This window comes from Herpailurus yagouaroundi, unplaced genomic scaffold (assembly GCF_014898765.1).
Source record: "Herpailurus yagouaroundi ecotype Mexico unplaced genomic scaffold, PumYag 29, whole genome shotgun sequence".
Lineage (NCBI taxonomy): Eukaryota > Metazoa > Chordata > Mammalia > Carnivora > Felidae > Herpailurus > Herpailurus yagouaroundi.
In genome coordinates, this window is record NW_024412377.1 from 29,490,475 (window position 1) to 29,514,301 (window position 23,827).

At 38.5% G+C, this 23,827-nt stretch overlaps 1 protein-coding gene across 9 annotated transcripts in view; it reads right to left on the bottom strand.

Moving 5' to 3' along the window:
* Window positions 1-1,245: 1,245 nt before the first annotated feature.
* CPLANE1 (ciliogenesis and planar polarity effector complex subunit 1) overlaps window positions 1,246-23,827 on the bottom strand; it is a 127,405-nt gene continuing 104,823 nt past the window's right edge. For 7 of the 9 annotated variants that reach the window (XM_040495600.1, XM_040495586.1, XM_040495577.1 and 4 more), the window contains 7 exons: window positions 20,456-20,620; window positions 16,440-16,470; window positions 15,770-15,901; window positions 6,076-6,241; window positions 3,759-3,817; window positions 3,138-3,305; window positions 1,246-2,358 (listed from right to left, as the gene is read on the bottom strand). In XM_040495600.1, the coding sequence (XP_040351534.1) occupies window positions 2,220-2,358; window positions 3,138-3,305; window positions 3,759-3,817; window positions 6,076-6,241; window positions 15,770-15,901; window positions 16,440-16,470; window positions 20,456-20,620 (860 nt within the window). In that variant the 3' untranslated portion in view covers window positions 1,246-2,219. Of the gene's footprint in view, window positions 2,359-3,137; window positions 3,306-3,758; window positions 3,818-6,075; window positions 6,242-15,769; window positions 15,902-16,439; window positions 16,471-20,455; window positions 20,621-23,827 lie in introns of those variants that run through there. The other 2 variants (XM_040495591.1, XM_040495603.1) reach the window with 2 other exon arrangements.

Consider the following 23,827-nt stretch of genomic DNA (forward strand, 5'->3'; position numbering starts at 1 on the left):
TTTGAAAAAAAAAGATTCTCTCTCCCCCTCTGCCCCTTCCCTGCTCACGGCTCACCCTGGCACATGCTCTCTCTCAAAAAAAACAGGAAAAAAAAGTTCTAATATTCACAACCACCATGCAAGGTAAATATCAGCCCCAATTTAAAACTGAAATTATGGACGTTGAAATTCATGACATTAGGTTAGAAGAACTAAAGAGTTAAGATAGGGATGGCTTCCAAGATGCAGAGGTGAGGCATTCAAGGTAAGGGAGAATTTCAACATAAGAATGGGGCACCAAAGCACAGAAGGTGGCTGGAAAACAAGCTGGCACGCAGCGCCAATTAAATGGGGAAAGGAGGCTAAGGAGGCCGAAGGGGAGGATGCGTCGAAGGCCAGGGACAAGCTCTGGACTGCTCTGTGTGGGGTGGGGTCACTGAGGGCTTCTGAACCCAGAGCAGCAGGAGTACCTCTTCAAGGTCCAGCAAGGGCGGGTGAGCTGACCAGAGGCAAGCGCAGTGCAACAATACAGGCCTGACCTTGGACAGGTCCAAGACAGAGACACGTTTCCATATAATCCAAGATTTTTCCATTTGATATTAAGAAACCATGGGTTCGAGTTTAAGATCCTTGCCAACCTTGGGTATTTAATCTTGGCAAATGTATCAGGTATAAAATAAAAATTAAAAAAAGAAAACATGGTTACTATTTTGAAATTTTAGTTTAAAAAGAGCAGTTTTTTAAAGTTTATTTTATCTATTTTTAAAAAATTTTTTAATGTTTATTTCTGAGACGGGGAGACAGCACGAGTTGGGGAGTGGCAGAGAGAGGGAGACACAGAATCTGAAACAGGCTTCAGGCTCTGGGCTCTCAGCACAGAGCCCGATGCGGGGCTCCAACCCGCGGGGCTCCAACCCACGAACCGTGAGATCATGACCTGAGCCAAAGGCAGACACTTAACCGACTGAGCCCCCAGGTGCCCCTATTTATTTATTTTTTCAAGAGAGGGAGAAAGAGCTCCATGTCAGCATGGAGCCCGACATGGGGCTCGATCTCACAAACGATGAGATCATGACTTGAGCCAAAATCAAGAGTCAGACCCTTCACTGACTGAGCCACCCAGGCGCCCCAAAAAAGCAGAATTTATTTTTATGTTTATTTTTTAGAGAGCATGAGTGGGGGAGTGAGAGGGAGAGGGACAGAGAGAGAGACAGACAGACAGAAGATCTGAAGCAGGCTCTGTGCTGACAGCAGAGAACCAGATGCGGGGCTCGAACTCATGAACTTGAGATTGTGACCTGAACCAAAGTCGGATGCTTAATTGACTGAGCCACCAAGGTGCCCCAAGCGTAGCATTTTCTTACTATAACTTGTTAATCAAGAGCAAGAGTTAACCAAACTATTAAGTTTTATTAAAAGGATTAGAATTTATGGAAATTTCAGTTTTCTAAACTGAGACAGCATAATGAAGCATACGTTCTAAGTATGTAGGCTCCAGACCCAGACGAGGTTTAAATCCCAGCTCTGCTACTTCCTAGCTATCTGATCTGAGGCAGTTATTTCAATTTTCTCTGCCTGGGTTTTCTCATCTTTAAAATGAGAACATAATAAATAGTACCTGTCTCACAGGGTTGTAAATAAATCTGGCACATTGGTTTATTATACATTTTTAGCTGTGTGCATTTATACTACATATTAGCTATGATTATACATTTTTAATGTGTAATCATTTCACAAAATAAGTATGTTTTACTCTGGTAATCAAAGCCCAAAAATGGAAAAATTAACTAAAGGAAGGCTAGCAATAAATAACAGATATTATATCTTCAAATGTTCCAAGGGTAAAAACATGATATTTCGATATGAGCCTCTTAGTGTTCCTCTTCTGTGATATCCTGATATCTATCTAACCCATCCCGATATCTGTCAGAACTAGATTTGTAAAAATGCCTACATGTTTAGCCAGAGACACAAAAGAAACAAATTCCCAAATGAGTCATATCTAAAATACTGACTGATAAGATTCTATTATAAAAAAAGCCATGTGTTTAGTAAGATTCCTGGGGTCTTCCTATTTCAAAGCAATAGAACAAAATCCCAGCACAGATAAGTGTTTATCAATCCCTTGCATTCTACTGAAATAAGAATTGTTTTTCATGAAGATTTATAGCTTTTACTAATGAAAACCAACTTTTGAGACAAGGACCTATTCCTCCAAGGAATACAAAATTATACAAAATTTAAAATACCTTACCATGTGGCCAAGGAGGGCCTTCAGGTTGTCCAAAAGCTTTTCCCTTTCGGGTACAACTTGGTCTGAATATATATCTGAATTTTCCAGGTTGATTTATTGGAATACTGTGACCATGTTGATATTCTCTAAAGTAGAAATTATATAATTATTATGTTCCTTAAATCCCAAATCACTATATTTCAAAAAGCCCAAATTCTAGCTCAGATTAATACATTCACCTGACATTGCTTATTCTGTACTTCAGTGATACATTTAGTGTTATAACAGTTCTCAACAAAATATTCTCCATGTCTCATACCTCAAGCTTCATTTTTTTTCAAAGAAGTTATTTCTGCTTATCCGTTTGTCCATTTCAAATTGCTTATTGGCAGCTATTTATGTATTTAATACCCTGTTTTATTCAAGAAAATATTTCAAGGGAGTCTCTGGTATTTTGAGTAGACCCCAAATCCTACACCACAAGTGACATGATTAGGCCTGGGTTTGTGCTGTAAGAGACAGCAGAGAAGAAGTGATAACCTTTTGGGGACTGCTTCTGCAAGAATGGGGCCAAGTGGAGAAACAGGAGAGCAATTAGGAGGCAAATTACAGAAGGAAATATTAAAAATTACAGAAAAGAAGGAAATAACTGAATGGATATCAAAATTGTATTAGGTATGCTGAAGTGTTATTATATCTTAGAGATTTAATGCCATTTTTGTCTTTTTCCTTGGTGATTGATTCTTTCTATAAGCTTATAAAGACCTCGTAATTATAGGACCATTTTTTTCTTTACTTGATTATCATTTTTCTGAGCAGGGTAGGTACAAATATACAGAACTTGGTTTACAAAAGCACTGAGTTTCTTCTTATAATGCCTGACATGACATAATCACGTTGAATGACTTGCCAAAATTTGTCTTACCTTCTTGGAGAAAGAGAACATTGCTGTCTGGAAACGTGAGCAGTTCTGGGTCTGTTAAGCAATGGTTTCTGTGCAGTAGTTGGTGGTTGTACTGATTCAGATAACAATTCATTCATCAGACTGTACGCTTGTGAGATTCGACGATTATAGTGGTCAGAGAGTAGCAATCTTCAAACAAAGAATTAAACAATATTTAATAAAAGATTAATTTTCAGTTCATTCTTCTGGAGGGAACATGATGTTTGAGATCACCTAGCATTTGTGTTTTTCAAAGCTTTTCAAATGCAAATTCATATTTCAGATTTCTTAAAACCCTTAGGTAGTTTTAGTAAAGGTATCTGTATGGCCTTTTGGGTATTTTCAAAATGCACATATCTGGATTGGGAGAGGGAGAGAATGGCAGGAATGGAAGTCACAAAAATTCAATGGGATAAATAATATTTGAAAGCAGATTCCTGAAAAAGGCTAGTGGAGTCTAATTATTTTCCCTGGAGTTATCACCCATAATTTTCTGTTTATGGACAAACAGGGACTACTGCGAAAACTGGAATTCCTATGACACTGTCCAGGCCTCGGGTGAGCAAGTTAGAGAAAACACTCGTGCACCACTAGCCAGCTCACCTGTCTTTTTCATCCTTCATCTTCGCTCTTAGCCTGATTTCTCTTGAAGTCATGTAAAACTGCATAACAAATACCCAGTTAGTTCATTATTGCTGAGTGCAAATAATTAAGCCATTATGACCCACGGAAAACATGAAAATTCCACTAATCAATTTTAATAGGAGGTTAAAACATATTTTTGCTATTTAGGAAACAGTGCAAAAACACTGTCCTATTTGATGAAGCTTCCTATCCCAGCACAAAATGTGAAAAATGTTAAAGCATCATGTAATCAAAATCTGGTTTAATACGTGATATGCAAAATCTATTTTAGTAGCTAAATTAAAGTTCTCTCCTTTTGAGAAAATACATTATCTGCTGCGTTTAAAATTGAAAACAAGAGCATTTAAAGGATGGAGACACATACTCTTCATGCTCAGTCTTGTGATTAATCTCACAAAGACCTTGCTTGATAAAGCAGAAAGGAGTCAGACCTTGAAAGCCATCATTCTGATGTTTTAAAATGTTTACCAGAAACCTACTGTAGTACGTTCACTGTGACTTGTAAGCTCTTCAAAACTTATGCATCATGAAGCAATTGGCAAATGTCAGCTACATACATCTTATTCCAGAACATTAAGAATTACTGTTGAGTTACTAATGAAGTCTAGTCCTTTTACAAACAATTGTGTATATAAAAATGTGTACATAGAAGTGGATTCACTCTCTGTAGGTCCTGCATGGAAGTAGTCAGTAACAAATTAAAGGTCTTATTAATTTCTGATATAAATTCAAATGACATTTTTAATTATATTAATCCCTCACTAATCCCATACCTTAACCTAAATAGAAGCTAAAAATAAATAGGTGTCTGTAGTCATGATGGAGAGGTCACAAAGTCTATGAACCAAGCAGTCCCAGTGCCCTCAGAGTTAATTTATTCTAAATTTGGGCACAATTCTAACTATCTTTGGTATTTACTTGATCCACAGAGAGGGTGATATCAGAACCCACCCCCATGGGGTGGAGGAACACACAAACACATGCGCTTTAAGATTCTAGTCATGGGGCATCTGGGTGGCTCAGTCAGTTAAACGTCCAACTCCTGGTTTCAGCTCAGGTTGTGATTTTGTGGTTTGTTGAGTTCAAACTCCACATAGGGCTCTGTGCTGACAACATAAAGCCTGCTTGGGATTTTCTCTCTGCCCCTCCCCTGCTCATGCTGTCTCTAACTAAATACATAGATAGATAGATAGGGAGATAGATAGATAGATAGATAGATAGATAGATAGATAGATAGATAGATAAAATGCAAAAAAAAAAAAAAAAATTCTAGTCATGTACCTCAGTAGCCCGAAGGTCATTACCAGGTCCCTAAAACTATCAACAGAAGAAATGTTATATATTAACATTGACATGACTTCTGCAGACATAAGTTAAGTAAATTATGCACTTCATATAGTTCACCTACTTTTGCACCATTTGGTGCTTAAATGTGACAGCCTTATCTGGAAAATATACTTTTATAGAACGTTATTTCCCTAATGATGCTGAAAAAATTAAGTACTATTATGATATTTCAGATTATAAAGTAAAATTGCTTTATCTCAACTTCTGAAGAAAACGGTGATGTCCACAGTCAAGGCTCAGTAAATAAATGTTGATAAAGGCTAGCTGAAACGCACACATACACGCACACAAACACACACACCACACCACTGTACCCTTGGTACGTGACTGGACCTTACACTTTATTTTTTGTAGATAACTTATGGATAGAAAATTGATTTTTATAACTTTGTTCTAAGTTTATTTGAGAGAGGGAGAGAGATCGAGCAGAGGACAGGCAGGCTCCACGCTGTCAGTGCAGAGCCCAACACAGGGCTCACAAACCGTGAGATCATGACCTGAGCCAAAATCAAGAGCTGGATGCTTAACAGACCAAGCTACCCAGGCACCCCAGAAGACTGATTTTTAAAATGGCTTTACTATACACACAGTCAGTTGTTCAACTGCTATTAACTCTCATTGAAAATTAAGGGAATAGCTCCAACTGGTCACCTAATCACTCAACATCTTCATTTGGCCAAATTAGCCACAGCCATAATTAACCTGGGGTAAAAAAAAATATTTAAAATACTTCAAGAGGACACGGTTTGTAGAATACCTTGCTACATTTTGTTAAGGTAATTTCTTAACATTTTCTGACTTAAGTAAAATGGTAACATTTCTGTTCTAATAATCCTTTCTGTCTGTTAATCCTTTCCTTGACTAATTTCCAGGGAAAAACTACACATATTCTGTGGCAATTCCATTGCCCTTGATTTTACAAACTTACTGGATTGCTCCTGGGACAGAAAGGATCATGTTCTTGCCCTCTCTTTTCCGCCAGCTCATTTAAGTATTCCGCCATTCTTTCCTTTCGTTTTCTTTTCATCCACATTTGAATTTCTCTTCTCTCCTTCTCAGGTCTTTGTGTTGGTCTACCAGAAGAATGCTGAATTCTGAGAAATTTCACAGTCAGGCTATCACTTGATTTTAAATTTTTTATGGATACAAGTAGTATCACAACTAAATACTGTTTCTATGGAAAGACTTTTTAATGTTTACTTATTTATTTTTGAGAGAGAGACAGAGACAGAGAGCGAGTATGAGCAGGGGAGGGGCAAAGAGATAGAGGAGGAGGCTCTCCATTGTCAGCACAGAGCCCCATGTGGGGCTCGAACTCAGAACCGTGATATCATGACCTGAGCAGAAATCAAGAGTTGGACAATTAACCAACTGAGACACCTAGGTGGCCCAAGATATTTTGTTTATTTTTAAGTGACCTCTACACCCAAAATGGGGCTTGAACTTATAACTCTCAGATCAAGGGTCGTATGTATGCATCACTGACTGAGCCAGCCAGGCACCCCTATTTGGAAAGATTTTGCCCATTCTCAAAAGTAGGATACATTAAGATCTCTATCAGTTTGCTCCATCCTGTTCCCTGAAATCCACTGAAAATGATCTCAGAGCTCACCAACAGCCTCTTCCTCCTGTGGACTTCTCTATAACATTTAATAAACTGGCTTTTATTTTCTGCTTTAAACTCTCTCTTACTTGGGCCATCTTATTTTAACTCTGAAAACACTGTGCAGCTTCCTATGCTGGCTCCTTTCTTCTCTGCTCATGACTTCAATTTAATGTCTTTAAAGGTTCTCTTTTGGGGGACACCTGGGTGGCTCAGTTGGTTGAGAGACCGACTCTTGATTTCAGCTCAGGTCATGATCCCAGGTCGTGGGATCAAACCCCCATCAGGGTTGATGCTAAGCGTGGAGCCTGAACAGGATTCATTCATTCATTCATTCATTCTCTCTCTCTCTCTCTCTCTCTCTCTCTCTCTCTCTATTTCCTCCCTCCCTCTCCCTCTCTCCCTTTGCCCTTCTTCCCCACTCTTGCTCTCTCTAAAATAAAGAAAGAAAGAAAAATGATTAAACGTTCTGTTTTGGGCTTCTTCACCCATCATCTATTCCTGGATTATCTCAATCACTTCTAAAACTTATATACAGAGCTGACTTTAAAACAGCTGCCCTTGTGAATCCAGCCTCAAACTCATGCCCATGCCATACTTCCCATGGGCTGGCCTGAGCTAATGACTGAGCACAGCAGGGATGTTATGACCGGCCCATTCCTGCAAGACACAGAACTCCTCTGGTGGGCAACTCTGGCTTGACACCTCACCACTGACCCAGCTGAAACTTTCCTGGAACAATACTGTACTCAGATTTTACTTACTCAACCCTCTCCCCTTCCCCCTCCCTCTCTCCTTCACAGGGTTGGATCACAGCTACAATGTGGTCTGATGCTTCCTCTGACTTCTGTGTTTTTCCCCCTTTCTCCTCACAGGCTTTCTCCCAATAAATGTCTTGCACATCTAATCTCACGTTGGCTTCTACTTCTCAGATGATACGAACCGACACAAGTAGTACTGAGAGTGGTCCAAGAAACCAGGTGGTGTGAGATAGGGGTATGGGGCAGACTCATCACCCAGCATGGGAGGAGAATGTCTTCCTAGATGGAAGGTGGGTCACAGGTACAAACGATGTGATTTATACTGAACACCTGCTTTTCCTTCTGGAAATATGGATTCGGTATGTGCCAGGCAGAGGCTGCCTACCCAACCAGCCCCAAAGAAAATCTCTGGGAACTAAGTCTCTAAATGAGCTTCCTTGGTGGACATTGTCTCACATGTGTAGTCACAACCTGTTGCTGGAGGAATTAAGTGTGTCCTGTTGTGACTGCACCGGGAGAGGATACTTGCAAACTTGTGCCTGGTTTCCCTTGGAATTTACTGCATGTGCTTCTCTGAACCTAAGGTGAACGGAGCCCCTGCCCTTAAAGAGACAGCACAAGAAACAGCCCTGCAGGATACAGCATGGAAGCAACAGTTTGAAAAATACCTGAGGCATAGGGGAGGGAGGTTTATTTACTAATCTCAGAGACTGTGCTGGAGGGGCAAAGATCTTTGGGAGAGTTCAAGAACAAAAGAGCTGGAACGCACCATCCATCCCCCACCCCCCCAGTCTAGACACAGGGAATCCTGTGGGAACTAGCGCAACACTGACACTCCCTTTCTAACATGCTAACGGTGCACCCACCCCCATGTTTTCCTGTGGACCCTTACCCTCCAACCAGGACTCGACTCCAGCTGTCCTCCAACGGCAAACCCACACAAATCATGATAACGGCACACGTCCTGCCCCAACGCTGTCCTGTGGACTCACCCCCACTGATATGCTCTCGGTCACAGCCCATCCAAAACTGCCACAAGCCTGGCAAAACAAGCAGCCCCAACAGGAGCCAACACCACAGTGACTCTTGCCCCAGGGAGAAGGAAAAATAACCACACGCAACACTCAGACTGTGGTACCAGCAGTGGACGTGAGGTAGACATCTCGGTTGACTGCAGGGCCCGCCCACATAAAAAGCTTCTCAGGGGGCAGGACAGGGAACGTGCCCTGCTGTTCGGTGCTACTGCATCTCTGGCAAACACCTGGGAGTGACTCAACTCAAGCCCAAGGCAGCCCCAGACTGGCCCACTTACAACACAGGAATTAAACCCTGTCCACAGCAGGCAAAGAGAGCCAATGTAGACAACAGACTGAAGGAAAAAGTGGCTCAGCCACAATAACAGGGCACATGCAACACACAGAGGAGATACCCTGAAGTGCCAGGTTCTGGTGAAGAGGGAACACTGCACTGCAGGGCAATACAGGACCACTTCTTCATAAGGCCACTACTTGCAAGAGCAGGAGACATAGATGACTTCCCTAACACACAGAAACAGTTACAGAGAGTTAGACAAAATGAGGAGACAGAGGAATATGTCCCAAATGAAAGAACAGGACAAAAACTGCAGAAAGAGGCCTAAGCAAAACAGACATAAGTAATATGTTTAATAGAGAACTTAAAGTAATGGTCATATAGTTACTCACTGAAAAAAGAGTGAAGGACACCAATGAGACCCTTAACAAAGAGATAGAAAACATAAAAAGAACCAGAGATGAGAAATCAATAATTGAAATTAAAAATAAACTGGATGGAATGAATAGTAGACGAGAGGAAGTAGAGAAATGGATCAGCAACCTGGAGGACAGAGTAATAGAAAGCAATCAAGCTGAACAGGTGAGAGAAAAAAAGTAATACAAAATGAAACCAGTGTCAGGGTCTCAGCAACACCATCAAGTATAATAGCATTTTCATTATAGGGATCCCAGAAGGAGAAGACAGAGAAAAGTGGACCAAAATTTTATTTCAAGAAAATAATACCTGAAAACTTCCTGAATCTGGGGAGGGAAACAAATACAGATCCAGTAGGCACAGAGATAACCCAACAAAATCAACCCAAGGAGGTACACAACAAGACACATAATAATTAAAATGGCAAAAAATGACAGAGAATTTTAAAAGCAGCAAGAGATAAGAAAACAGTTACATACAAGGGAAACCTCATAAGGCAATCAGCTGATTTTTCAGCAGAAAATTTTTGGGTCAGAAAAGGAGTGTCATGATCTATTCAAAGTAGAAAAAATCTGCAGCCAAGAATATCCAGCAAGGCTATCATTAGCAATAGAAGGAGAGATAAAGAGCTTCCTAGGCAAAAGCTAAAAGAATTCATGACCACTAAAACTCCCCATAAGAAATGTCAAACGAGACTCTTTGAGTGGAAACAAACAAACAAAAAAAATCATAAGTACAAGTAAGAAAAGCAGGCAACACAAAAGTAATAAAAATACATATATGTATAAAAATTAGTCAAGGAACTCACAAAAAGAAGGATGTAAAGTATGACACAATGTACCTAAAATATTGGGGGTGGGGAGAAGAGTAAAGAATGGGTTCAAACTTAAGCAACCATCAACTTCATATAGACTGCTATATGAATAAGATGTTATATACAGACTAAGTGATAAGCACAAATCAAAAACTAGTAACACTTTTGTAAAAAACAAGGAGAAAGGAATCCAAGAATATCACTAAAGAAAGCTAGCACACCATGAGAAAAGAGAGCAAGAGAAGAAAGGAACAGAAAAGTACAAACACAACCATAAAACAATTAACAAAATGGCAATAAGTACATACCTATCAATAACTACTTGGTATGTAAACGGACTAAATGCTCCAATCAAAAAATATAGGGTGATAGAATGGATAAAAAGCAAGACCCATCTATATGAGACTATAAGAGACTCATTTCAGGCCTAAGCAGACTGAAAATGAAGGGATGGAGAAACATTTACCATGCAAATGGAAGTAAGAAAAAAGCTGGGGTAGCAATACTTATATTGGACAAAATAGACTTTAAAACAAAGATTATAGTAGCACCTGAGTGACTCAATCAGTTAAGCATCTGACTCCTGACTTCGGCTCAGGTCATGATCTCATAGTTAGCTCCGGTTTGGCTCTGTACTGACAGCATGGAGCCTGCTTGGAATTCTCTCTCTCTCTTTCTCTCTGCTCCTCTCCTTCTCATGTGCTATCTCTCTTAAAATAAATAAATAAACATTTTTAAAAAAGACTGTAGGGGCATCTGGGTGGCTCAGTCAGTTAAGCATCTGACTTTCGCTCAGGTCATGATCTCGTGGTTTGTGGGTTTGAGCCCAGGGTCAGGCTCTGTGATGACAGCTCAGAGCCTGGAGCCTGCTTCAGATTCTGTGTCTGACCTCGCTCTGCCCCTCCCCAACTAGCACTCTGTCTCTGTGTCTCAAAAATGAATAAATGTTAAAAAAAAAAAAAAGTACTGTAACAAGAGACAAAGAAGGTCACTACATAATCATAAAGGGAAGAATCCTTTTATAGGAAGAAGGGAAGGGAAGGAGATATAACAATTGTAAATATTTATGCATCCAACACGAAAGCACCCAAATACATAAAGCATCTAATAACAAACATAAAGGAAGTAATTGATACTAATACAATAATAGTAGGGGACTTTAGTGGATAGATCATCCAACCAGAAAATCAACAAAGAAACAGTGACTCTGAAAGACACGTTGGACCCAGATGGATCTAACAGATATATTCAAAACATCCCATCCTAAAACAGAATACACATTCTTTTCAAGTACACATGGAACATTCTACAGGATATATCACATATTAGGCCACAAAAGAAGTCTTAAATTCAAAAAGATCAAAGTTATACCATGCATCTTTTCTGACCACAGTGTTATGAAACTCGAATAAACTACAAGAAAAAATCTGGAAAAAGCATAAATACATAGAAGTTAAATAATATGCTTTCAAACAACAAATGAGTCAACCAAGAAATCAAAGAGGAAATTAAAAAATACATAGAGATATATGAAAATGAAAACACGATGGTGAAAAATCTTTGGGATACAGCAAAAGTTATTCCGAGATGAAAGTTTACAGCAATACAAGCCTATCTCAAAAAGCAAGAAAAATCTCAAATAAACAATTAACCTTAGGAGCTAGAAAAAGGAGAACAAACAAAACCCAAACCTAGTAGAAGAAAAGAAATAATAAAGATTGGAGTAGGGATAAATGAAATAGGAACTAAAAAACCAACAGAACAGATCAATGAGACCAGAAGCTGGTTCTTTGAAAATATCAACAAAATAGATAAGCCTTTAGCCAGACCCAACCAAAAAAAAAAAAAAAAGAAAGAAAGAAAGAAAAAGAAAAGAAAAGAAAAAACAGAAGACTCAAACAAAATCAGAAATGAAAGAGGAGAAATAACAAATAACAACCAACACCATAGAAATAGAAAGGATTGTAAGAGAATATAATGGAAAATTATATGCCAACAAATTGGACAATCTAGAAGAAATGGAAAAATTCTGAGAAACAACCTCCCAAAACTGAGGCAGGAACCACCAGAAAATTTGAACAGATTAATTACCAGCAATTAAATTGAATCAATAATCAAAAAACCTCCCAAAAAATGTCCAGGACCAGACGGCTTCACAGCTGAATTCAACCAAACATGTAGAGAAGAGTTAACATCTATGCTTCTCAAACTATTCCAAAAAATAGAAGAGGAAGGAAAGCTTCCAAATTAATTTTATGAGGCCAGCATTACCTTGATACCAAAACCAAAGACACTACAAAAAAAGCGAACTATAGGCCAATTATCTCTGATGAACACAAATGAAAAAATCCTAAACAAAATATTAGCAAACCAAATCCAACAATACGTTAAAAATATCATTCACCAGGGGCGCCTGGGTGGCTCAGTCGGTTGAGCGTCCGACTTCAGCTCAGGTCATGATCTCACAGTTCGTGAGTTCGAGCCCCGCGTCGGGCTCTGGGCTGATGGCTCAGAGCCTGGAGCCTGCTTCCGATTCTGTGTCTCCCTCTCTCTCTGCCCCTCCCCCATTCATGCTCTGTCTCTCTCTGTCTCAAAAATAAACATTAAAAAAAATTTAAAAAAAAATATCATTCACCTTGATTAAGTGGGACTTATTTCCAGTATGCAGTATGCAAGTGTGGTTCAATATTTGCAAATCAATCAACATGATACATCACATCAACACGAGAAAGGATAAAAATCATATGATCATTTCAACAGATGCAGAAAAAAACATTTGACAAAGTACATCTATTCATGATATATACCTTCAACAAAGCAGGTAATTTAGAGGGAGCATACCTCAACATAATAAAGGTCATATATGAAAAACACACAGCTAACATCATACTGAATGGTAAAAAATTTGAGAGCTTTTCACCTAATATCAAGAACAAGACAAGATGTCTACTCTCACCACTGTAATTCACTTCACAGTACTGGAAGTCCTAGCCACACAACCATACAATAAAAAGGAATAAAAGGCATCCAGATTGGTAAGGAAGAAATAAAACTTTCACTATTTGCAGATGACCTGATCCTATACATAGAAAACCCTAAAGACTCCAACAAAAACTACTAAAACTGATCATTGAATTCACTAAGGTTGCAGGACACAAAATCAATATAAAGAAATTCACTGCATTTGTATACACTAATAATGAAGCAGCAGAAAGAAAAATTAAGAAAATAATCCCATTTACAATTGCACCAAAAATAATAAAATAACAGAATAAACCTAACTGAGGAGGTGAAAGATATGTACTCTGAAAGCCATAAAACACTGATGAAAGAAATTAAAGATGACAAAAACAAATGAAAAGATATTCCATGCTCATGGATTGGGAGAGCAAATACCATTAAAATGTCCCTATTACCCAAAGCAATCTATAGATTTAATGCGATCCCTATCAAAATACCAACAGCATTTTTCACAGACAGAACTAGAACAAATAACCCCACAATGTGTATGGAGAACAAAAGTGGAGGTATCACAATCCCAGATTTCAAGATATACTACCAACCTGCACTAAACTTGTTTTGCACAAGTACAAAAACAGACACAAAGCACACGGGAACAGAATAGGGAGCCTGGAAATAAACACACTATTATATAGTCAATTAGTCTGCAACACAGAAGGAAAGAATATGCAATGGAAAAGACAGTCTCTTCAACAAATTGTGTTGGGAAAACTGGACAGCAACATGCAAAAGAATGAAACTGAACCACTTTCTTACACCATACAAAAAAATTAAACTCAAAATGGATTAAGGACCCAAATGTGAAACCTGAAACTACAAAAATCCTAGAGGAGAGCACAGGCCATAATTTCTCTGACATCAGCCATAGCAACATTTTTCTAGATATGTTTCCTGAGGCAAGGAAAACAAAAAGAAAAACAAACTATTAGGACTACATTGAAATACAAATCTTCTGCACAACAAAGGAAACAATCAACGAAACTAAAAGATAACATACTGAATGGGAGAAGATATTTGCAAATGACATATCTGATAAAGGGTTAGTATCCAAAGTATGTAAAGAACTTACACAACTCCACACCAAATAAACCAAATATCCAATTAAAAAATGGGCAGGGGGCGCCTGGGTGGCGCAGTCGGTTAAGCGTCCGACTTCAGCCAGGTCACGATCTCGCGGTCCGTGAGTTCGAGCCCCGCGTCAGGCTCTGGGCTGATGGCTCGGAGCCTGGAGCCTGTTTCCGATTCTGTGTCTCCCTCTCTCTCTGCCCCTCCCCCGTTCATGCTCTGTCTCTCTATCCCAAAAATAAATAAACGTTGAAAAAAAAAATTAAAAAAAAAAAAATGGGCAGAAGACATGAACAGACATTTCTCCAAAGAAACAGATGGCAAGCAGACACACGAAAAGATGCTCAACATCACTCATCATCAGGCAAGTACAAATCAAAACCACATTATGATATCACCTTACCCCTGTCAGAGTGGCTAAAATAAAAAAACACAGAAAATAACAAGTGTTGACAAGTATGTGGAGAAAAAGGAACCTTCATACACTGCAGGTAGGAATGCAAACTGGTGCAGCCACTGTGGAAAACAGTATGGAAGTTCTTCAAAAAATTAAAAATAGAACTATCCTATGCTCCAATAATTCTACTACTAGGTATTTACCCAAAGAATACAAAAATTCAAAGGGATATATGCACCCCTATGTTTACTGCAGCATTATTTACAATAGCCAAATTAAGGAAGCAGCCCAAGTGTCCATCAATAGATGAATGGATAAAGAAGTATCCACCAACAGATGAACGGATGTGTGTATATATACACACATACACACACACACATACATAGAGTAGAATATTACTCGGCCATAAAAAAAGAAGAAAATCTTGCCATTTACAACAATATGGATAGAGCTAGAGAGTATAATGCTAAGTGAAGTAAGTCAGAGAAAGACAAATACCCTATGTTTTCACTCATATGTGGAATTTCAGAAAAACAAATGAACAAAGAAAAAAAAAGAGACAAGCCAAAAAACAGACTCTCAACTATAAAACAAACTGATGGTTACCAGAGGGGAGGTGGGTGGGGGATGGGTGAAAAGAAGTGATGGGGATTAAGAGTACATTTGTCTCGATGAGCACTGAGTAATGTATAGAATTGCTGGATCACTGTATTGTATGTCCAAAACTAACACTCTCTGTTACTATAATGAAATTTTTAAAAACATCAAAATAAATAAATTAAAATATAATAATGACAACAAAAATAAAGTGATGAGACCTTGGGAAAACTCAGAGGATACAGATGTGCTGCTGTATTAAATACACAAGTCTGTCTACTGTTGGGAAAGGGAAGGAGTGGCACACAAACAGCACATTAAAATATGGCAAATTTTGCGGATACCTGTGTGGCTCAGTCAGCTGAGCCACCAACTCCTGATTTCAGCTCAGGTCATGATATCATGGTCTGTGGGTTTGAGCCCCACATGGGGCTCTGCACTGGCAGCGTGGAGCCTGCTTCAGATTCTCTCTCGCCCTCTCCCTCTGACCCTCCCCACTCATGCTTGCTTGCTCTCTCTCTCTCAAAAATAAACATTAAAAAAATTAAAAATACAATAAAATATGACTAATTTTGAACCATATTCTTGAACCATAAACATTTTAAATGGGTTAAAAATGAATTATTCAATTATTACCTGGAGATAGTCTTAGCTTGTTGTTCTGTTAAACCGAGCTCTTCACTGGAAACTCCATCTTTTGTTATAAGGTCCTCAATAATGTCGGCAATATCAGTCAATCCAGTCATCTGGAGTGGGTCTACTGAAATACTTCATTTTCAAATGCAATTTGAGAAATATAAGTCAGTATCTATAACTTAATTACATTAATCAAAAATGAACATGTAAAGTTTAAAAAATGAACATGTAAAACTATGCCTTCCAAGAGCATAAACAAACACCAAAATCATAAACCTAGAACTAATGTTCCTTCTACTTTCCAGTAATCCTCAGTGCAAAAGTCTAATCATTAATAATTGGTGACTTCTTAGGGGCTCTTAAAAAAGTGAACATAAGGCTCAGGAGATCAGTTCTACCCGTCCTGCCTGCTGAATATATAGGCAGTTAAAGAAATGTAGCAAATGCAGTCTATTATATTCTAATTCCTTATGCTAAAACAGTAAAGGATGTAATATAGTAAACCTCAGCTTCTTAAAACATTCCATTCTCAGTGAAAATTAATTATATTTCTAGAGTCCATGAAAAAATATGTAGTGTAGCAGCTCACATACACACGAACAACAAAGTTTTCCACTCAGTTTATGCCCAACTTCAAGTAAAATTGTGAATTAATTCTTAAGATATTTACCTCTCGAATAACTCATCACTGTTATTCACACCTAAAAAAAGAAACATTATTAATAAAAATTTTACGTCAGTTATCTTTTTACTTTCATCTATTAATCCGATTTAGAAATTATATAACCAGAAATTGAAATATATTTAAACCTCCAAATAGGTTTAAAGATACGTATGTGTAGTATTCTTATCCTCCTCTTGAATAAGCTATTTGGTAGTGAATACTCTCTGCATTTTCAGATTATTGCTTTTCTATCCAGAGTATTCGGAATAATATACTTTAGGAAGTACGGTCCTTTGCTTACTACACAGTTTAAAATACTGAAGTGCAATTTACTAAAACAAAAAACAAAAAAGCTCTGGTGACCTAAAAGTAATACATTTGGGAGAATATCTAATTTTTTAAGATGTTTTATTTTTGAGAGAGAGAGTGCAAGTGAGGAGGGGCGGTGGCGGGGGGACCAGAGGATACCAATGCAGGGCTCAAACTCCTGAACCATGAGATCATAACTATAAATTTCTTTTCTGATTCCTTTTACCAAAGGGCAGAAAAGTGTTATATCCAAATAAATAACTTTTCATAGTAGTTACACAGGATGATTTGATCCTTAGTTCATTTTCAAACCAGTTTTGGAACTCTTCTATGAGACTGCCTTCATAATTTACTGAACACACAGATCAGCTTTATTCCTTGAAAATCACAGTTCCTTTATTTTTTTATTTTTTTATTTTTCAACGTTTACTTATTTTTGGGACAGAGAGAGACAGAGCATGAACGGGGGAGGGGCAGAGAGAGAGGGAGACACAGAATCAGAAACAGGCTCCAGGCTCCGAGCCATCAGCCCAGAGCCCGACGCGGGGCTCGAACTCACGGACCGCGAGATCGTGACCTGGCTTGAAGTCGGACGCTTAAGCGACTGCGCCACACAGGCGCCCCTCCTTTTTTTTTTTTTTTTTTTTTAATTCCAAACAGTGACTCTCAGCCTGATTATCTATCTCATTTCTCAGAAATGCCTCTGGAAATCTTGTAGCTATTTCCAAAACTTAAATCTGTTTTCAGTGAGTAAATTATTTGCCACCGTTAAGATCAATCACAAGAAGGGCACCTGGATGGTTCAGTCGTTAAGCATCCAACTCTTGATTTCAGCTTAGGTCATGATCTTGCAGTTTGTAGAGTTTGAGTCCTGCATCGGGCTCTCTGCTATAAGGACAGAGCCCATTTTGGATCCTCTGTTCTTCCCCCACCCACCCCGCCCCATTCCCCACTTGTGCTCTCTCTCTCTCACAAATTTTTTTTAAAAACCCACAAGAATGTGCTAAGAAACAGAAGTCAATTTCAAAGGAGAAAATCTAAGCTGGTTTTGAGCATTAGAAGTAAGGGAGTGACTATCCATCCTTGTAAGATGCCAATTTTGGAAGAGAAAACACCCATTAGGGCATCTAAATTCTGTACTCTAAAAAATAATTTTGTTTCCTTTTTAATTTACATTAGATATTGAATACTAGAGGAAAACATTTTAATTATCCATCTTTATATGTGTTATGCCATTTACTGACATTTCTCCTTTCTTCTCTCACTTCCTAACTTAAGAAGCTATTACAATCCTGAATGAATCACCTCCCCAACCTGGTACTTTCCATCTTACTTTTCCTACTTTCTTTTCTTCTTCCTTTAAACATTAAAGATTTTGTCTTTATCCCCATCTTGAAATGATCTTTGACTTCATTTCTCTTATCTTATTTTTCTACTTCCTTTTAATATCAGAATTCTTAAGTAGTCTTTACTTACAGCTTCTTGAGACTATCGCTATCCCCAGCCAGCTTTCTTCTACTCTTCATATTATATCGAAAGTACCCAATGTCCTTAACAAATTCAATCTTTATTCTTGACTTTATGGATTCTTGTGAAATGGTTAGCCACTTACTACTTCTTGAAAATCCCTCACCAGAGTCTATTTGTCCATGTCCCTCACTGGGAGGCTCCCCTTACTCTCTACAGGGTGGCATTTCACAGGTTGCTCTTTGGCATTTTCCCTTTTTCCATATTGCTTGGTGATAACAGATGCACTAATTCTTAACTATATAATTATATAAAAGCTCTTACATCTGTTTTTCAGGCTTAAACCTCTCATCAAGTTCCACTTCCTATAAAAAACTGGATCCTAAATATGGCCATTTATATACCCCAGCATCACATTCAACTATTACATTTGGTCTACAGGTGCTCTCGAATTTGACATCAGAGCTAGGATATCCTCATTCCTATAGTCTAACAACACAAAGTAGCCATTCATTTTCTCCTTCTCCTCTTTTATCCACTTAGTGACAGCAGTTGCTTATTCAGAATGTCTCTCGCTTTCTCACACACTGCCCAGGTTCTGTTTCACAGGCCAGATGAATTTAACAGCTCACCAAAGGATCTCTGCCTCCATTCTTGTCTTTCTCAAAACCCCCTCATTATACTTTTCTGCTCAGAATTCTCCAGTGATTCCCTGGGATAAAATGGAGTTTATGCTTCTCACATACAGTCAGAACTCTCTGCAACCTCCTTAACGTCATTTGTCAACTCTCCCCTGTAAGTGGGGAGAGAAAAGCTGCCGATGACGGAGACCCTAGAGGAATCAGGTTCGCAGCTCGGTGCTTTATATACAATAGTCAATCTTCACAACAACCTGGTGAAGCAGAAATGATTGTCTCCCTGTGATGACTAAAACACAAATGGAATCTACAAAGAACTTAGAGAAAAAAATTACAGGACTTAAAGCCAGATTCTTAATAGTTTTATTTAAATAACAGCAATGTCGTTTAAAAATACCATCTTTGGGGAGCCTGGGTGGCTCAGCTGATTGAGCTTTTGATTCTTGATTTCGGCTCAGGTCATGATCTCATGGCTCATGGGTTCAAGCCCCATGTCAGGCTCTGTGCTGACAGCATGGAGCCTGCTTGGGATTCTCTGTCTCACTCTCTCTGTGTCCTTCCCCAACTCTCTCTCTCTCAAAATAAATAAATAAACCTTACACAACAGTTTTTTTAAATAGCATTTTTACTGCTTATATTAACTTTAAAAATGATAATAAAATATACTATAAACCCTCAGTAAATTCATCATTTTTGACCATCAATAGCTAAGGGCTAAAAAATATATATTTCAAAGCCACTATCAGTAGCCCAAGTGTTATATTTAGTATAACCTATTATTCGTATGACAAAATGTATTTGTTAGGACTAAACAATAGCATTTTAACTGCCAGCTCCAAATGAAACAGAAAAATAGCACTAAACTTTTCTAAGTCTCAATATCCTCCACTATAAAATGGGGACAATAATGGCATCTACCTCACAGGTTAGGCTTACACCAGGGTCAATGCATGTAACACAGCAATATCGGGGACCCAGCAGAGGCTCAATACACTACAGCTGTTGTTTTGTTTTCATAATTAAAACTCAAGGTTCTCAATGTTGGCAGAGTTTGAATTTCTCAATTTTTGTAAAAATCAGATAGTACAGTGGGGCGCCTGGGTGGCGCAGTCGGTTAAGCGTCCGACTTCAGCCAGGTCACGATCTCACGGTCCGTGAGTTCGAGCCCCGCGTCGGGCTCTGGGCTGATGGCTCGAAGCCTGGAGCCTGTTTCCGATTCTGTGTCTCCCTCTCTCTCTGCCCCTCCCCCGTTCATGCTCTGTCTCTGTCTGTCCCATAAATAAATAAAAACGTTGAAAAAAAAATTAAAAAAAAAAATCAGATAGTACAGTAATTCCAGTTGCTATACACTTAACATTTTATTAAAATAACTTGGAGATATCTAATCATACATTATATCTTGTTAGAGATATATCCTTGCAATATCTAATGAAGATGACAATACAGTTCTTCAATAAATGGTACAAATTGTAACTTCCCTTGCCCCGAAATTTATAAATATTGCAAAATAGCTTCACAAATCCTTCACAACTGTGTTCCCAGTAAACACTCTTCAGCAATAGCGTATTGGAAGATAAGAGTGTAAACAAAAAAAGGGAAGAACAATACCAGGAGAAGTTGTACTCTGGCCACTGAAAAGGCTGACCGCTGAATCAGCAGAAGGAAATACACAGGTTTTCTGACTAGAATGAGTTTCTGTTACTGAAAATTCAGCTTCTGAAATCTCCTCTTTGTCACTTTGATCCTCCTCATTCCTATGAGTCAGGAAATGTGCTAATCCAAAGGAAAATAGTAGAAGAAAGAAAGCACAGGGAAAAAAGATACAACGCTTAGTTAACCCTTTTACATGGCCACAGATAGAAGTTTACAACGTATTATTTTGATAACTTTCCACTATATAATGATATAATTGAATATATTTAAAACTTAACCTCTCTCATAGTAAAAAAAAATTATGCTTATTTTTTTAAAATTAAGTTTATTATTTTTTTAAAGTTTATTTATTTTGAGAGAGAGCAAAGAGAGAAAGGAGAGAGAGAGAATGTGAGCAGGGAATGGGCAGAGAGAGGGAGTGTGAGAGAGAATCCCAAGCAGGCTCTGTGTTGTCAGAGCAGAGCCTGTTGCAGGACTTGAATTCACGAACCATGAGATCATGGCCTGCACTGAAATCAAGAACTGGACACTTAACCAATTAAGCCACCCAGGCACCCCAAAACTGTTAAGTTTATTATCCGTTTCAGAAAACATGGCAGACTGAGCTGAAGTGGACAGGTTCATACCCTGTTATAAAAACACAGAAGAAATGCTAAATTAAAAAAAAAAAAAAAGATTAGGGACACTGGCTGGCTTAGTCAGTAGAGCATGTGACTCCTCATCTCAAGGTCATGTGGTTGTGAGTTCAACTCCCACATTTAAGTAGGCATGGAGCCTACTTAAAAGGAATTAAAAAATAAAATAAATAGATTAATATGCAAACAAGCCCTGTAAATAAAGAAATCCCCCAGTGCCAGAAAAGAAAAAGGAATCAAAGCTGGGCAATATATGGAGAAGGATGCTGGGATAGTCCATAGAGAAACAGGAGATGTGGTTTCTGCCATCAGCCGTGGGGAGAACTGAGCTACCTTCACATGGCCTAGAGCACTGAAGGATAGGTCTGTCCATAAAATGAGGATAAGAAAAACCATGGAGAAGCAGCAAAGAAGTTTTCTATCTTCCTGAATGGTAGATGGGAGAAAAATAAGTCAACTCTGAGAAATCAAAACCTCTGTCTTGCCACAAGCAGGTATGGGATCTGAATTTATACCATCTATATAGTAAAGCAACTCCAAGCCCAGAAATGTATAGGAAAACTTGTTCCCCAAACTCTTTCTACTTCAGCAGATAGCAAGAAGCAAATACAAAACCACTTCAAAGACAAGTGTATACAACCCAGCAGAACTCTCCTAAAGATAAGTTCATGATAAAAAAAAAAAAAAAATTACAGGGGTGCCTGGGTGGCTCAGTCATTTAAGCGTCCAACTTTGGTTCAGGTCATGATCTCATGGTTTGTGGGTTTGAGCCCCACGCCAGGCGCTGTGCTGACAACTCAGAGTCTGGAGCTTATTTCAGATTCTGTGTCTGCCCCTCCCCTGCTTGCTCTCTATCTCTCTCTACCCCAAAAATAAAAACGTTAAAAAAAATTTTTTTTAATTACAAATCGCACAAAGAAACAACCATGAAAGAGAGCAGTATGCAGATTTGACTACTGAGAATATGCACACATGAAGTAAAACAGTATGAAAGGGCATAAAATATTACTAAAATCATTAAATAGATAAAAGGGCATAGAAACCATAATAAAAGAACAGGATAGTACATCCAGCAAACAGATTTGAAAAAGAAATAAACAGAACCTGTATACATTAAGAATGCAGTAAAAAAAAAAAAATTAAATCCTACAGCAAAGAAGACACGGAAGAGAAAATTAGTAAACTAAAAGACAGATTGGATGACATCACCCTGAATATATCACTGAGAGATAAAAAGATGGCAATTAATAGTTAAGAGACAGAATAAAGCGAGAAGGTCCAAATAGCTGGTGTTTTAGAAAACAGAACAGAAAGAATGGGGAGGAAGCAATACTCCAAAAGGAAATGGATGAAAAATAACCAACATTAAACCTGCAACTTAAAAGAATCATTCCTCTCCCATATAGAATAAATTTTTAAAATGTATACACTGAGACACACTTGTATCAAAAATATAAAATAAGCCAAAAATAAAGAGAAAATTCCAGGGGCACCTGGGTAGCTCAGTTGGGTAAGCATCTTACTCTTTATTTTTCAGCTCAGGTCATGATCTCACAGTTTGTGAGAGATCACAAACTGGGCATGGAGCCTGCTCAAGATCCTCTCTCTCTGCTCCCCTCTCTCCCTCTGCTCCTCCCCTGCATGTGTGTGCTTACTCTCTCAAACAAACATAATACAATGAAAATGTAAATAAATTAAAAATATAGCCCTAACCCCATAATATTGAGAATCTAAAAATCCCTTTTACAAACTAAAGAAGATATTTTTTTTCTAAGTTTATTTATTTATTTTGAGAGAGTGAGTGAGCAGAAGTGGGGGAGAAGCAGAGAGAGGGAGAGAGAGGAGGAAAGAGAGAGGGAGAGAGAGATACCAAGAAGGCTCTGTGCTGTCAGCATGGAGACCCAAGCGAACTGTGAGATCATTACCTCAGCCAAAACCAAGAGTTGAACACTTAACAGAGTAAGCCACCCAGATGTCCCTAAAGAAGACATATTAATACAAATTACAAACTACTTAGATCTGAACAACACCAAAACGTGGTTCATATCAACACTCCTGTCTGGGTCCTTACAAGAACACGTTCAGCATCAAATGCACACATTAGAAAAAGATAAAGAATGAAGTTAGGAAAAAGCCAACAGGTTAAGCTCTCAAAAACAGAAGAAATCATAAAGCTAAGAATAGAAATTTATGAAAAAGAAAATTAGGAGCGCCTGGGTGGCTCGGTCAGTTAAGCATTCAACTCTTGGTTTCAGCTCAGGTCATACTCTCATAGTTCATGAGTTTGAGCCCCGCATTGGGCTTCTCTGCTGTCAGCACAGAGCCTCCTTGGGATTCTCTGTCCCCCCTCTCTCTGCCCTTCCCCCACTTGCACTCTCTCTCTCTCAAAAATAAACATTAAAAAAAATTAAACAGAATCAACAAACCAAAGCCTGTTTTTAAAAAATGCATTACATTGCTGACAAGACTGAATGAAAGACAGTGTAAGGATAACAACTATAGATATAGTAGAAAAGTTTTTAAGTACCCTCGTTTCATTACTTCAACGAGAAATGCAAAAACATACCATCTCACCACTGCCTGGCCATTTAATCAGAACCTCAAATTCCAGTTCTGCAGATGACCAGGGACAAAGAGCAACCACAGCACAAAGCTGTGTGCAACCTCAGCGAGTGTGTGGCTGGTGCTGCCC